This window comes from Pectinophora gossypiella, chromosome 3 (genome assembly GCF_024362695.1).
Source record: "Pectinophora gossypiella chromosome 3, ilPecGoss1.1, whole genome shotgun sequence".
Lineage (NCBI taxonomy): Eukaryota > Metazoa > Arthropoda > Insecta > Lepidoptera > Gelechiidae > Pectinophora > Pectinophora gossypiella.
The window spans coordinates 712,583-728,491 of record NC_065406.1 but is presented as its reverse complement, the minus strand read 5'-3'; the positions used below and the strand labels follow the sequence as shown (position 1 = coordinate 728,491).

The 15,909-nt window shown below is 41.4% G+C and overlaps 1 protein-coding gene across 3 annotated transcripts; it reads left to right on the top strand.

Moving 5' to 3' along the window:
- The first annotated feature begins 311 nt into the window (after positions 1 to 311).
- Positions 312 to 15,828, top strand: LOC126382229 (dual specificity protein phosphatase MPK-4-like). Of its 3 annotated transcripts, none has more exons than XM_050032029.1 (9): positions 312 to 464; positions 984 to 1,082; positions 1,954 to 2,088; positions 2,895 to 2,994; positions 4,041 to 4,276; positions 5,914 to 6,062; positions 10,174 to 10,395; positions 11,022 to 11,214; positions 12,417 to 15,828. In XM_050032029.1, the coding sequence occupies exons 2-9, from the start codon at positions 986 to 988 to the stop codon at positions 12,518 to 12,520; spliced, it is 1,236 nt and encodes a 411-aa protein (XP_049887986.1). In that variant the 5' UTR covers positions 312 to 464; positions 984 to 985; the 3' UTR covers positions 12,521 to 15,828. The 3 variants fall into 3 exon arrangements, with proteins under 3 accessions (XP_049887986.1, XP_049887984.1, XP_049887985.1); XM_050032027.1 differs by having other exon boundaries at positions 312 to 641; XM_050032028.1 differs by lacking the exon at positions 312 to 464 and adding an exon at positions 732 to 752.
- The last annotated feature ends 81 nt before the right edge of the window (positions 15,829 to 15,909 follow it).

Genomic DNA, 15,909 nt, shown 5'->3' with positions numbered 1-15,909 from the left:
AGGTAGCTCTTGTTACTGGTAAAAACTTTAAGTTATTACCAAACATTAAAATTTACCGCCATGTTTGTTACGTTGTCTGCTCTGCCATTACGAAAAATACTGCCTCGGAGACTAATACTTACAACGCTTTATATATATGATAACAAAATATATTTTTTTATAATTATTATTGCTAATAATAGGAGAATGCGATGTAATCACATTAAAATAAAGTAACATTGATTGATTTTGTACTTTGTAGTATTTCTTATTGTAATGTTGGTAGCACTTCTCTTCTGCCTCTGCCACTGTCACACAAATGTCAGTGCGTTTTATTTAACATAACATAGTTTTTCGCTAATAACTTAAGTTAGAGGAGACAAAACTGCACCCATCTTCTTCATCTTCGAATTACGCTTTCACTTCTTATGTTTGTGTCTAAACCTGAGACAAAATACAAAAATTACTTCAATATAACCGCGAGTGTAAATATCCTTGGAATATCCCATGGTTTTTCCATATTACAGCTAATTTTGTGTAAAATATGTGTGTGTTTTCAATATATTTAGTGTAAAATGAAAGAAATCCAGTGGTATATGTTATAGAAGTCTCATATTTCCTTAGTGTTTTCATCGTTCAAAGTATTGATTTTTCTAATCTAGGTAATGTTTACAATCGCAATTTTTGGTTTTAGCTGTTTATTTCTCGTAACTAATGCATGACTATCCTATTTGACGTTGTACGAAAAGTTCTAAATAATTAAAATGCCAATAGTATGTGAAGATTATTATTATTATTAGCCTATATGATCCATCCCATTTTTAATATTATTGTTTTCTTTTTTTGAGAAATATTATTTAATAATTTAAAAAAAAAACAAAAAGATTAGGTGTCCTCCATAGGCTTCATCAAAACGTCCAGGGTTCCTGTTTGTACTTTCTTTTATTTTTAAGGCCTTTGCTCAGCAGTATGTGAAGATATTTAAAAAATATTTTTTTTTATAGAAATGGCTACTAAGATTGATGCAGAGGTGGAGATGTGTGACCAGGAGTACGCCCTCGAGGAAGTAAGCGTAGACAAGATTGATGATGGTTTATATTTAGGTAAATACCTGTATCTTCTTTATCATTGTTACATTAATATTGTCCTTAAGCAGGATATATATTAGAAAGCAAAACTTAAATATCTACTCGTATTATAATTTTGCTTAACAATGTGCATAATTAAAATTTCTATGCTTAATGTTAATTCATGGTGAACACCTGAAAAATTATAATATACATTTTACACTATGACAGACAGTTTAACTTATTCAAAAAATGTACTTAAAAAATAACCAAATTATAATTGGTAAAATTTAAGTCTGGCCGATAGCAGCATACTAACATAACCTAACCGATTTATTTAAGGTAACAGTCCTATACAACAACAGTAAAATGCTGGTGACGGGCATTGGTAATAATGCTAATGTAAGGGACCAGGCATGGCAATATCAAACCGTTTTATAATGTCATGGTATTAGGAGATTGCCTAACTATGTAATATTACTCCATCATCAGAGAAGCATTCTCCGTTCTTGTCTATCAAAGGCCAATTCTTTAACTTCCTTGTAAGACACGACGTTCGCCTTCTCTTTAATCTGTTGTAAGCTCTTCTTGGTCTTCCTCTTCCTCTCCTTGTAGCTTCCCTTCTATGACTTTTGTTTTTTAATATTATTGTTTCCTTTTTTTTTTGAGAAATATTATTTAATAATTAAAAAAAAAAAACAAAAAGATTAGGTGTCCTCCACAGGCTTCGTCAAAACGTCCAGGGTTCCTGTTTGTACTTTCTTTTATTTTTAAGACCTCGATAAAACATCAGGAATGCAATGAATATGTTATCTTAAACATTCGTGTTTTTAATTAATATCTTTGTGTAATATTACTTGTATGATATAAATAATTAAAAAAAAAACTGCGTAATTGTATATTGCAGGTAATCTAGCAACTGCCCGTAACTACAACACAATGAGGAGACTCGGCATCACACACATCCTCACCATAGACCTCGTCCCTCTACCGCAGGTCATACAGCGTCACACACCCAAATTCACCTGCAAATATATTAAATGTGAGACATGTTTTCTTGTTTTGGGTTAAAAGGCCACATTGAAACAAACCATCTGAAAAGCAATATTGCTATTTGATATTTGCTATTAGGTATATGGCAAAGATCGCCACATTTGGAAATGCCTAGAGGAGGCCTATGTCCTAGGACAACCTGACGAGGAAGGTGTTGATGTCGCTGACGTCGGCTAATCATTAGATAATAATAGAGTAATGTCAATCAATTATCAATTTAAGAGCCACGCTCTTGTCGGTGTAGCATTTTCCATTCCAGTCTATCAAAGGCCAATTCCTTGACTTCCCTATAAGACACGACGTTAACCTTTTCTTTAATCTGTTCCATGTAAGCTCTTCTTGGTCTTCCCCTTCCTCTCTTTCCTTCTAGCTTTCCTTCTATGATATTTTTAATAAATTCGTCGTGTCTTATTAGGTGTCCAATCATCTTGCCTCTTCTGTCCTCAATAATTCTCATTATTTGTCTATTTTCCCTTACTCTTACTAGCACTTCCTCATTTGTAACCTTTTCTGTCCAACTTATTCTTTCCATCCTCCTCCAACACCACATTTCAAAGGCCTCGAGGCTCTCTCTGTCCTTCTGTGTCAGTGTCTAAGTTTCACATCCATTATAGAGGGCTATACTCCAATAATAGAGTAATGTAAAAGTCTATTTTTATTTTATTTATTTATTAGGTATATGCTTACCTAAAAGTAAGTGCGCAATGTCACCAAATGGCAATATTGCTTTTTTAAATTCTCAGGTTTGTAAAATTTTCAACAATTTTTTTTGTTATAATATATTCATTGTTCTAGTGGCTGATATACCAAAGGAGGATCTGATTAGCATCCTGCCTGTTACAAATGAATTCATAAAGGAGGCTGTTGCCAGCGGTGGTACAATCCTGGTACATTGGTAAGTTACCAATACCACATAATACAGCACCAACCCTCCTCCTCCACCAATTCAGTCCTTTTTCCTGTAATCCATATTCCATGTCCATATTTTTCTGTTCCTTAATTAATATTTAAAAAGTTGACATAAAAAGAAAGTTACAGATAATTATAGAATACAGTGGTTTGTTAAAAGTCCCTTACTTTCATTATATGAAAATTTGTTTACGAAAGTCAAATTTTCTTTTAGTGCTCTTCACCTAGATTCTAATTCTACCTGATGTTAAGCAAGAATGTGGTGTGTGTGTGTGTTTGACATTATGTTTGCTTGTTATCTTAAATAAATAAATATATATTAATTAGATGGCAACATGGCTGGTTAATGGTAACCATTATTAAAAACCACAAAAGCAAAACCAGCTATTACAAGGGACTTAAACATACCTCTGCTTACCCCAGGGGTGGACTAGGGATACAGACATGATTGTATGCTATTATTATTATTGCGTATGACAAAAAAAGAAATATATCCTGTGTGGAACATATGTATATCTAGTTTAAGCTCCCTGAACCAAGTCTCTGCCGTATCCATCACACGATGCAGCTCTGTGACTCCTTTAAGCCCCATTTATGTAGGTGATGGTTCGACTTTCCGTGGTTGATCCTACACCGGTTCAGTCGGGTCCAGATTGTTCGTTTGGAGTCAAAACGTTGAGTCTACTAACACTGGCGCCATCCACCTGGGAAATTTATTTCAATATTATATACTTAAATAGAAACCCTGTACCTATTGTTATATACCTACATTTACGTATAACTGTCAGCACGCATCTTAACGAGATCCTAAAAATGTAAACTGTATACATAAGCTGTGGATAATGTAGTTGGTTGCATGTTAAGATACATTTTGTTTTAAGCTATTACAATTTGTAACATTATAATATGTAACTGTTTGTTATCCCAAATAAATAAAAAAAAAGCCAGGACCTTCCGCGTGGGATCCTGAATAAGGTCCGAATTTGTGCCGTCGAATCTACAAAAAAAGCATTTCATGTTATGCTGTTCCAGCTACTTTGGCGTATCCCGCTCAGGAGCAGTAGTAGTCGGGTACATAATGTCCAAGTACAAGCTATGTTACGACGACGCGCTGTACGTGGTACGCAGCAAGCGACGGTACGTGCACCCCAACATGGGGTTCGTGGCGCAGTTGAAGCTGTGGGGCCACATGGGCTGCCGGATAGACAAGGACGACCCGCGGTACAAGCAGTTCCGGCTCAAGATGGCTGGCCAGAGGCTGAAAACAGGTAACATTGACATTGGTGCTAATTCCTGTAATTACCATCTAATTTTATTTTAAGTTATATCTGTCATTTTCTTATCCACCGAAAAGGAAAGGGACGGGTAATCGACAAGCATAAAATTTATGGAACACACGTCAATTTTAAGCACAAATCTAAACCAACCGTCTAAAAATTTTACATCCGTCAATAACCCGACACAGTTAAGTAGACAGCACGTCAAACGGATTGTATACCAGCGACGTACCTTTTGATTCGCCCGGGTTATTAATTCATTTACTCATTCTTCCTAAAATTAAGAGCTGTGAATCATCCGTCCCTTTCCTTTTCGACGGATATGAAAATGACGGATATAACTTAAAATAAAATTAGGCGGTGTCTGCAGGAATCGGGGCCACTGTTTGCTCAAATCAAATCAAATATTATTATTAGCCTGTATGATCCCACTGCTGAGCATAGGCCTCCCCCATGTCTTTCCAAGTATCCCGGTTCTGTGCGAGCTCTATCCAGACTTTTCGATAACCGTCGAGATCATCGCGCCATCGTTTCCGACCACATCAAATATACTTTATATATTTTTTTCTTTTTCAAGATGTCGCAGGGTTGAATCACCTGATTGTCTGAAAAAGGAAGATGATTCTGTGCTATTCAGTCGTTGGCTAAAAAAAAGCACATCCCCAACATAAAGTCCATATCGACCAACAAAATTAAGTTGACAGCACACCTCAAGTAGTTTGCATATCAGCGAGATACCTATTTGATTCGCCTGGGCTCAACCTGGGCTATTCATTTCTTTTTAACATTAACAGTTGTCAATCATCTGTCTCTTTCTTTTTCGGCGGATAGAAAAATGACAGGTATAACTTAAAATTAAATTAAGAGGTGTCTGCCGGAATCGGGGCCAATGACCTAATATTTTGAGAGATTTAAACCAGAAAGGATATTATTTTAGTTCGATTTTCAAAATATGAAGGTCACTTTTCATTAGGTTTGTCAGGGATTTAGTTAGGTTTTATTATATAAAAAAAAACAATAAAATGTAGAAAAGAAGTCTTTCAGTTTGAAGTTGAAACTTTCAACTAGTCTCGCGTTCGGCCGTTTGAGGAAAACGTGACGAAAACAATCTGACCTATAATCTGATATTACGCCCTCGTTGACAATTACTTCCGCTCCCAGGAAGAGGAAATGACTGAAAATAAGCGCTGGATGGCGCCATAGCATGGCTCCATCACAGCACAAGCCGAGCCATTTCCTTTTGCCTGTATTCGTAATATTCATAATTACTTAGTAGGTACTTATAACAAACGAAGAGCTCAGTGGCGCAGCGGTTAACGCGCTCGGTCTGCGATTATTGAAGTTAAGCAACTTTCGCAAAGGCCGGTCATAGGATGGGTGACCACAAAAAAAAAGTTTTCATCTCGAACCTCCGTGCTTCGGAAGGCACATTAAACCGTTGGTCCCGGTTGCATTAGCAGTCGTTAATAACCACCCGCACTGGACCCGCGTGGTGGTTTAAGGAAAGATCTCCCTATCCATAGGGAAGGCCCGTGCCCCAGCAGTGGGGACGTTAATGGGCTGGTGATGGTGAAAGCAAATGTAAATTGTTACTGACAATAAATTTATTTTATTCTTATTGCTTCCAGTAAAGATCCTGCCGCAACTCTTCGCGGACCTGGTGAAGCCGGACCCGGGACTGACCCGCGAGCGGCCGGACCCCATCGTGTACCGCTGCAAGAAGTGTCGCCGCGTCGTCGCCGGGCACGACAACATCATCCCGCACGTGCCGAGACCGGTGGGGCACGCACGCACGCGATGGCACGCCTCTCGGTACTGTCTTGACCGCTTATTACTATTCTCACAAGGTCGAACTTGTCTGAACGCGGAGAACAGCGGATATACGTTATTAAAGAAAGAAGGAAAGAAACATTTATTATTTAGGACACCACAGACACGGATTACATATAATATATATATATTATAATGACATCACATCAGAAGTCAACGCACACACGATATATTTTCTATATAGAAACATGGAAAACGAACACAGAAACTTATACCTAAATTAAAATGTGACGTCATGTCGGCTTACCCATGTGTAGTGGATGGTGTCCCGTATAAAAGGTCCTCACTCAGCTTATGCCGCGCAAAATAACATAATAACGGGTTCTTACCGCGTTTAAATGGGGATATGAGACTCCCGATATTTCGACACTGTTGCAAGTGCCATGACCGCAAACCGCGTAAACTTAAAACAATGGATATACGTTACATTACATGTAGGTTATATACAAACCAACCTTAGTCCAATGGATCCATTATTTTAGATGTTTGTCCTGTAGTGAGTAATCGTTACATGAGCCATGTCAGGGGCCTTTGGCGGCTCAATCCTAACCCTGACACCAGATGAGGCTGGTATTCCACTTCACAACCCACACGATAAGAAGAAGATTGTCCTGTCGATTCTGCTAAATATAGTCTATATTTCCTCTTCACTACGATCTGGGAACCTCACTAGATTGTAAAGGCATTTAATAGACAAGCAATACCACCTTTGACCTGGAACCTGACAGGGCAGCAGTAACTGGCAGTACTATTCAGAGGACATGAGTCCTAGTACGGCTTTGAAATAGACTACTCTAGGCGCCATCCCACTCGCGTCAGACAGAGTAATGCGGGGCAGAAGGCAAGAGGGAAACCACTGCCCTATTATTCCCTAAAAAAGTAGCATGGAGAATGCTACACCGACAAGAGCGTGGCTCTTAACTCGTGTGTGTAACCTTAGTCCAACTTCCGAAGTGGTTGTGGCTTTTTACAACTTGGTAATAAAAAAAATTCAGGGACTCCTTTCATAGTGCGTGTATAAATACTTAGTAATAATGTCTAGTTGTTGTTGCTATTGTAATAATTTTAGTAACGATGGGATTGGCATGTCTATATAGATATAAACCTCCCTTTTTGACATGACTTATTGTAGATTTGCCGTAGATGGCATTAACTACTTGGCCAGACAAATGGGGAGCGCTGAAGACCCTAGTGGGTAGAGGGAAATCGTCGACCACGCCGGCGGGGTCGGTATCGGGGTCCTGAAGTGTTTTGTGTCGTGAGCTGGTTGGCCGCCTCTATGGCTAGAGTAATCGGGTCGTCGGGATCGTATATTACGTCCTTCGTAAATAAAGATTAAAAAAAAAAAGAAATACGTTGCATAGATTTTTTTTTTTTTTTTTTTTTGACGTGACTTATTGTAGATTTGCCGCAGATGGCATTAACTACTTGGCCGGACAAATGGGGAGCGCTGAAGGCTCTCACCCGGTACAACGTTTAAGACAACAGGCCTGAGGGTGCCCAGTTGGGCGCAAACCTCGGCTCAGGGCGTCGTCTGAGAGGAAAAATATTTGAAAGAATTAATCGACCCTAGTGGGTCGATAGCGATAAGCGCTGAATGAGGGAAATCGTCGACCACGCCGGCGGGGTCGGTATCGGGGTCCTGAAGTGTTTGGTGTCGCGAGCTGATTGGCTGCCTCTATGGCTAGAGTAATCGGGTCGTCGGGATCGTATATTACGTCCTTCGGACGCCGATACTTTTCAGTACCGTCCCTAAGCGGGATGTATTCGGAAGCCGCAACTACCAGGGGATTTGGGTGGTGCGGAGCAGAATCGAAAAAACGTTTGGAAGCTAATTTGAGCCACTGGGCAATGGTTGGCAGACCTAGGTCAATGTGCAGATTTTCATTGCGAAGGAACCACGGAGCTCCCGTGGCTTTCCGCATGAAACGATTTTGTATTACCTGTAGACGGTGGATTTGAGAGGGACTCGCATGAGCGAAAACTACCCCTGCATAGGTCATGATCGGACGGATGCAAGTCGTGTAGATTTTCACCTTATTCCTAAGGGACAATTTACTTCGCTTGTTAAGAAGACAGTGAAGACGGCCCATTACAAACGCGGCGCGATCGCGCACACGTTTGATATGGGCCTTGAAAGTAAGACGTCTATCTAAGACTACGCCGAGATATTTGACTTGCTCCTCCCAAGGGATCGGCTTGCCAAACATCTTAATGATTTTAAGTTGACGGCGTGACCGTGGCGTGTTATAATAGCCCTTTGAAAAGTACACCGCTGCACTTTTCTCCGGGTTTACCTCGATTCTCCATTTGCGAAACCACTTGCCCAAGGCATTGGCCGCGCGTTGGAGGATTCCGGTCATCATAACTCGACCACGGCACGAAGAATAGATGGCTGTATCATCCGCAAATAAAGCTAATTCGGTATTAGGGGATTTGGGAATGTCACTAGTATACAATGAAAATAGTAAAGGGGAGAGGACGGAGCCTTGTGGGACTCCGGCATGTATCGGGTGCGGTGACGAGAGCGTCCCTTCTACGCGGTAGCGAAAGGTTCGATTTGAGAGGAAGTCTCGTATGATGTGCACGAGACGGTCTGGCACTCCCAGTGAATAAAGCTTGTAGATCAAGCCGTTGTGCCAGACTTCGTTGCATAGAGTAAACGTATAATCCGCTCAGAACGATAACATAATCCGCGTCTTGTCCGCGTCTTATAAGTTGAACGAAAATGGCGGTCTTCCGCGTAGGCAGCGTCATGCGTTGTCATGGTTACGCGCTGACCCGCGCGCCCCCCGAATATCGTAATAACAAAATAGTTAAACTACTAGCGTGCTATCGTCTTGTCGGTTCTACCGCGTGCGGTCGCTCTCTCTTGCTTTAGCAAAAGACGGTTGCGAGTAACAGAAAAGGACAGCAGAATAGAACAGTGCGATGAGGTGCTGACAGATGTGGTTTAACCCTTATATGCCGCGGATTATACGACATATGAGAGGGACCTCAAGGACACTCCGCCCTCTCACCCCACCCCCGATTTTCGTAATCGCTTGCGTAACTGAAACATACGCGCAAGTTCACACATACAGTGGCGTGTACGAAACATGGAGTGTCCAGGGTTTGTGTACAAGTTCGACCTTATGATATTAGTAATAAGAAAGCGGACACAAAAGTACCTGGAGGAATGACCTTCGTCCGCGCTTTTATCATAGAATAAGGAATAATACTACGTATATATCCATCTTTGGACTTCGTATCAACAGTGGCTGCAAGTTGTCTTTGATTACTTGTGGCTCTGCCCACCCCATTAGGGATTACGGGCGTGAGTTTATGTATGTATGTATGTATGTACTAAGTATAGAACGGCAACTCTCCGCCCCCCACCAGCGGCTGAGCTAGGTTTACCTCACCCCCTCGAACATAGTTTAGACTTCAATCGTATGAAACGAGATTGTTTGTATGAAGTGTGTGCTTTAGTCTTCCCCCGAGACATTTTCATACTTTTTTAACTGCTAGCTAATTGGTACAAAAGGCGGCGTTATTGGTAAGGTCACTTTTGAGGTCGCAGGTTCGCACGGGCCTAAATAAATGATTTTCGAATCCATGTTTGGATCATAAATGATTATCACGTGCTCAGCGGTGAAGGAAAACTTCGTGAGGAAACCCACATTCCCGAGAAGTGAGTTTAACCTGTATTGAGCTAGTTTTCCCTTCGCGGGTTCGAAGGTCAGACAGGCAGTCGCTTCTGTAAAGACCCTGTGAAAAACAGGATAACGCTAGGGAGATGAGGAGAGTGGAAGAGCGAGAGGTATGAAAAAAGAAAGGGACAGAAGAGGAATGGAGGACGGCGTGCGTGCGCGTCGCTGTAGGCTTTATATTCTAATTCGAATATTATGGTGTTAATTCTACTCTGTGCTGAGTAAAATCGTGGGTTATGAAGACTTCAGCTGTTTACTTTCCCTCTCCCTCCGAAATACATATATATTTTATTTATTAAAAAAAAACGGGATGACGCTAGGGAGATGATGAGAAAGGTAGGTCTTAATTCCTGTGTTCTCTTACAGTTGAGGATACAAAAAACGAAGAAGAACATGAGGCCTCCACCAAGCACGGTGTCAGAGCTGCAGTACGTGGAGACCGGCCACGTGCTCTATGAGAAGCTGAGGGAACTGGCTCAGGACTACCTGACGACGAACCAGCGCAGCTCCGCCGACAGTGACAGCGAAAGCCTGGGGCGTGTAGGCGACCGTGTCACGGGGGAAGACAGTGGAGAGGGGTCTAGTCAGGTTAGTAGACATTGGCGTTGATTCCTGCAGACACCCCCTTATAAGTTATACCTGTCATTTATATCCGCCGAAAAGGGACGGGTGATTGACAGCTGTTAATTTTCATTATCATCATCAGCCCATTAACGTCCCCACTGCTGGGGCACGGGCCTTCCCTACGGATGGATAGGGAGATCGGGCCTTAAACCATCACGCGGGCCCAGTGCGGATTGTTTGTTACTAACGACTGCTAATGCAGCCGGTACCAACGGCTTAACGTGCCTTCCGAAGCACGGAGGAGCTCGAGATGTAAACATTTTTTTTTTGTGGTCACCCATCCTATGACCGGCTTTTGCGAAAGTTGCTTAACTTCAACAATCGCAGACCGAGCGCGTTTACCGCTGCGCCACCGAGCTCCTCCTGTTAATTTTAGAATGGATAAATTCCTCATATGCGGCAAATTCCATCCTCGTCCATCACATCAAGTTTATTAACCTCGCTTATCACAATATTGCAGCTAGTGCATTTCACAACATTCGCCGACCGATACAAAACACGAAGGGAATAAAAACACGTCTGCCTTCGCGCGCGTCAGACGTCGAATGACAATCTAAGAAGTCGTAATAACCTCTTGATTTAACCTTCAGGAGTTGTTAGATGGATACAGCGAGCACAACCTAGTGGACGGCCACATCGCGGGGCGCGACGAGCCCGAGGTATGCCGCCAGATGTGGTTCGTGGAGCCCATGAGCTGGATGGAGGGGGTGTCCCACGAGCCGCAGGGCAAGCTGCACTGCCCCAAGTGCAAGACCAAGATTGGCAGCTTCAGCTGGGTTATGGGTAAGTTAGAAGCATTATCGTACTCTCAGTTATTCACACAACACAACCCACTACACATGCGTGCGTACGGCTGACCTTGCGTGCACACGCCGTACGCCAGCAGCTCAGGTGTACACGCTCTCAGGGACACCCACTCTCAGGGGCACCCACTTTCAAGGACACACATGCTCAGGCAGATACACGTAATACATACTCAGGTATCAAAAGCACGTACGCACGCACACACGCAACGTAAATATTTACGTTTTTTTTTTTATTCAAAGTAATAATAAACATTTTACAATCAAAAACGGTGCCTCAAAAACCTATCGACAGGTTTTTCTGTACACCGCAACTCATCGTCTGTTTTTACATTTTGTAGGTAGATACAATAAAGATATACTAAATGGATAGAGTACACACGGTAGTGAAGAAGTAGGTAGTTCGCTCGTTACCGCTTGCTAAACAAGTTGAACCTCACACGACATAACTATAAATAAATACTGACGATTATACTCGAGTATTGAGTGACTGACAGTAGGTACCTGCCTTGGATTTCAACTGTTTCTACAGAGTGTTCATTAAAAGAGGCACGCAAAATACCCTGGGGCATGCAGAAATATTAATAAATAAGTTTGGCAGCCTCAGCTGGTTTATTCAGAGAAATTAGAGACGGGAGGTGCATTTGGGCTAGATTTTAGACATTTTTTTCTGACACCTTTCTCCCACAAAAGTGAGGTATACACGTACAGCACACATCTACTCACTGCCGTACACTTATTAGAGAATAACGTTTCTATAAACGCATAACAAAAAATAACCGTCACACTAATAACAAAATATGAACCGATCGTTAAGGAGTAAAATTCTCTGGAACTAAGGAGTGAAATTCTCTGCTGTCTTCTGTATTTCCGAATGCATGTAACCCGGGTGCTTTCAAGGCCAGAGTGAACAGGCACCTTCTGGACGAGCTCGCTCCATCTTAGGCCTCGTCAATGCCTTCGGGCAAGTCTGGGGTCTAGAGCAAACCCATCAAAGGTAAAAAAACGCGTTTATTTACTTCGGCAGTGGGGAAAGCGTGCACTCAACAACACCCATGTATAATTTATCCATGTATCTACTTATAGGAACTATGTATTTATGTTTCCTTTATCTCACGTCTCAGTAACGCCATCTATTGTCCATTCGCAACAACTTAAGAGCTTACACATTTTTTGTTTCAGCTTGCAAATGTCCGTGCGGTCAGAAAGTAGCCCCAGCGTTCTACCTGGTACCCTCGAAAGTTGAGTGGTCCAACATCGTGCAGAATGTACAAGTTACGATATAAAACAATATTTTGACACACATAAATAAAAAAATATACTTAGACCGACAAGAATCTTTTGGCGCGTGTATTGCAAGTCAATATATTTATGAAAACATTATGTATGTATGTAAAAATGTAACTCTCATTATAGGTAATATTTAATCTTAATTAAAACACATAATAACGGGTTCTTACCGGGTTTAAAATAGGGATATGAGACTCCCGGTATTTCGACACTGTTGCAAGTGCCATGATCACGGGATGACTGATGAGATTGGAGTGGAATAGGTAGATCCATAATTTTCTACGGGCAGACATATCTGTTTACCCTCGTTCTTTGCCGCTTGTTTATGTATTTGATATCGGAATGTTCGGAACCATCTGAAGTCGCACCAAACTCACTACGACAAACCGCAATCACTGTGTCCTCACGTTTTGTCACCACATTAGGCCGTTTTAAGCTTTTTACAACTCCTACTACTGGATTCCACATGCTCGATAATTTGAATATTGTGACACGGTGCTCTCAGTCGGTAGAGCATGAGACTCTGAATCTCAGGGTCGTGGGTTCGAGCCCCACGTTGGGCGCCATTTGTGACACGGTGCTCTGTGTCGGTAGAGTTCGGGGTTCGGTGCGTGAATTTCCTCACGGTCTCTCCAGGGTGGCAGAATGAAACAGTCCAGGTGGTGATACGAAAGGTCCGCGTTTATTAACAAAACGAGAGGTACACTTCACAGTAACACTAGTGATTCTAATGTAGGAGCAACAAACAATATTATTTAACAGTCTCTCACATAAAATTAGGAAATACGAATAATTACAAAATTATATCAGAATAGCGTGAACCATTTCAAGTACGCTCAAACACGGAATCTAGCGGGGAGCCGAATCTCGCGCCGTCCAATCAGCGTGCCGGACGCGGGCCGCGCGGCCGGCGCGCGTGCGCGTAGCGGTAGCGTCGATTTAGACGCGACGCGATTGGAGGGTGCGACCTGAGGGGGTGAAGTGTGCGGCGGAGGGGAATTTAAAGATCGGCGCGCTACAATATTTAATCTGCCTAGCCTGCCTTGGATCTGCCTAGCCTGCCTTGGATCTGCTTAGGCACATCATGTTCTGCGTAGGCAGATCGCGATCATCCCAATTTACCGATCGGCCCATGACATATACATCGATTTAAAAGACGTGTTGCTGTTGCAGTTTCTTGACATTTCTTCTCCTCTACCAGAACACCTTTCGAAATGACATAGATAAACAGCCTATATACGTCCCACTGCTAGGCACAAGCCTCCGCTCAATCAAACGTTCCCAAAGTGGTAACATTCGGAACGTCACGCGAGACGAAACATCCTTGTCGGTCTATACCAAAGCAAAATTATTTTTGTCATTTCACTGAACCAATTTAGGGATTTATTCAATTCACTAGATTTGTTTAGGGAAAAGATAAAATCGTGTTGTTATTTTAACATCCTCCGTGATTTGATCAAATCCCTTAGGGAATTGATCAAATCCCCGTTTTTATCATATCCCTGCGACATATATAACTACTTACCATAAACAAAAGTCAGGTCTAACAACAGCACAACGATTTCAGGTATGTTAGCCACATTTAAATGAATAATATAACAATTTTGTGTAGTTAAATAACTTTTATTTCCATGTGTAAAATGAGGGATTTTCCATCCACGTTCCCCAAACACACGATAGATGGCGTTGTTTTCTTTTAACGTGATAATTACCTATTTTGTCATTGCTAGGGCACATAGTTATTGAAAAATGTAATGTAATGGCAGAAGCATATATAAAACTAATTGTTGCTTGACATTTGGATCACATTATGTATGTATGCATCAACGATGTTGCTACCAGTGGCGGATTTACAAATTTGCCGCCAGTAGGCTATTCAAATTTTGCCGCCCCTACTGACCTCTGAAATTCGATACTAATTATAGTCGAGTGCACAGCGCTACCAAAAACACGGCGCAAAGTTAGCAAAATATGTTCGGTTGAAGCCCGTACAGACGTAAGAATGTTCAGTATACTGTGCATTACTAAAATGTTATAACTCTTGTCACTTGTTTCTTTGTGTATAGGTATAATATCTATTATTTTACTTCTGTAAGACAAAAAAAAAATTGGGCCAAATTTGCCGCCCCCTAAAATCTGCCGCCCTAGGCTTCAGCCTACTCAGCCTACTGGTAAATCCGCCACTGGTTGCTACCTATATTGCTTCTCTTTATTTTAATCAGAATAATAATGGGTGGAAGTTGTAATTGTACCTTGGTGTAAAAAGGGTCGTCATTTATACCCAAAAACAAAGATAAAAGATGCATATGTCTGTTATATATGAAATTAGAAGTTTAAACGGAGAAAAAACGTGTTTTTGGGGAACGCCGATTGGAATGTCCCGCATTACCAGACGTAGACTAGATTCAAAATGGCTGTTTAAATAGTGAAGCGCATTAATTTTAAGCTGATTGTAGATGTTTTAGTGTAGTTTTATCGATTTCACACCCAGGACACTCCATACAAACATCTAATTCTTATCATGCAAATGCAAGCGAGACAGACAGTCCTCGCGCGTTCCCCCTCTCTCCTTAGTAGCTTACGGCCATTTCGACTAAATTAAGACCCAGAGGGGGTGAGGTAAATCTAGTTCTGTGCCCGTTTCGAATTGGTGCGGGGCGGAGAATTACCGTTCTATACGTAATATTATTCTTGATTCTGTGCCCATTTGCACGCCATTTTAGGGAGAATTTATTACCGCATTGCCGTCGTATCGAGTTAACGAGTGCTTATAGCGGGAAACCCACATTCTTGTATTGGGCTGGTTCTCCATTTGCGGGTTGGAAGGTCAGACAGGCAGTCGGATCTGTAAAAAACCGGACCTGTCAAATCTTCAGATTAGGTAAGCGCGCTATAGCTTGATATGGCGTTCTGAAGCAACCTTATAACGTGCTGACAGATGTGGTTCAACCTTTATTGCAAGAAAATACTTAAAAACTAAACTGGAGGGAGACGACCTCATCGCTAAAAGCGATGTTTTCCAAAAAACCTTCGATAGACATGCGATACGTGGCAAGGATAAAAGGATTCGTTAATATACTTCACAGATTTGAATTACAACATGAGAGTCGGTTATATAGTTCTATATTTTAGGAAAATTCCACTTAGAATCATGGTCTCAATTATCCTCCTCAGTATTCGTTACGATGTTAACAACACCCTGTATATAATTTAAAAAGTAATTTCGTAAAAGGTATAAAAAAATCCCAAATGCGGATAGTTTTGGTGCTTCAAAAGATATTATTTTAGTACCTCACAAATTCTTCCCTCTAGTTAAATATAATGTATAGTGTAGCCTTCGCGATATTTTATTATAATATTTAATGTTGACTGTTAATATGTTATA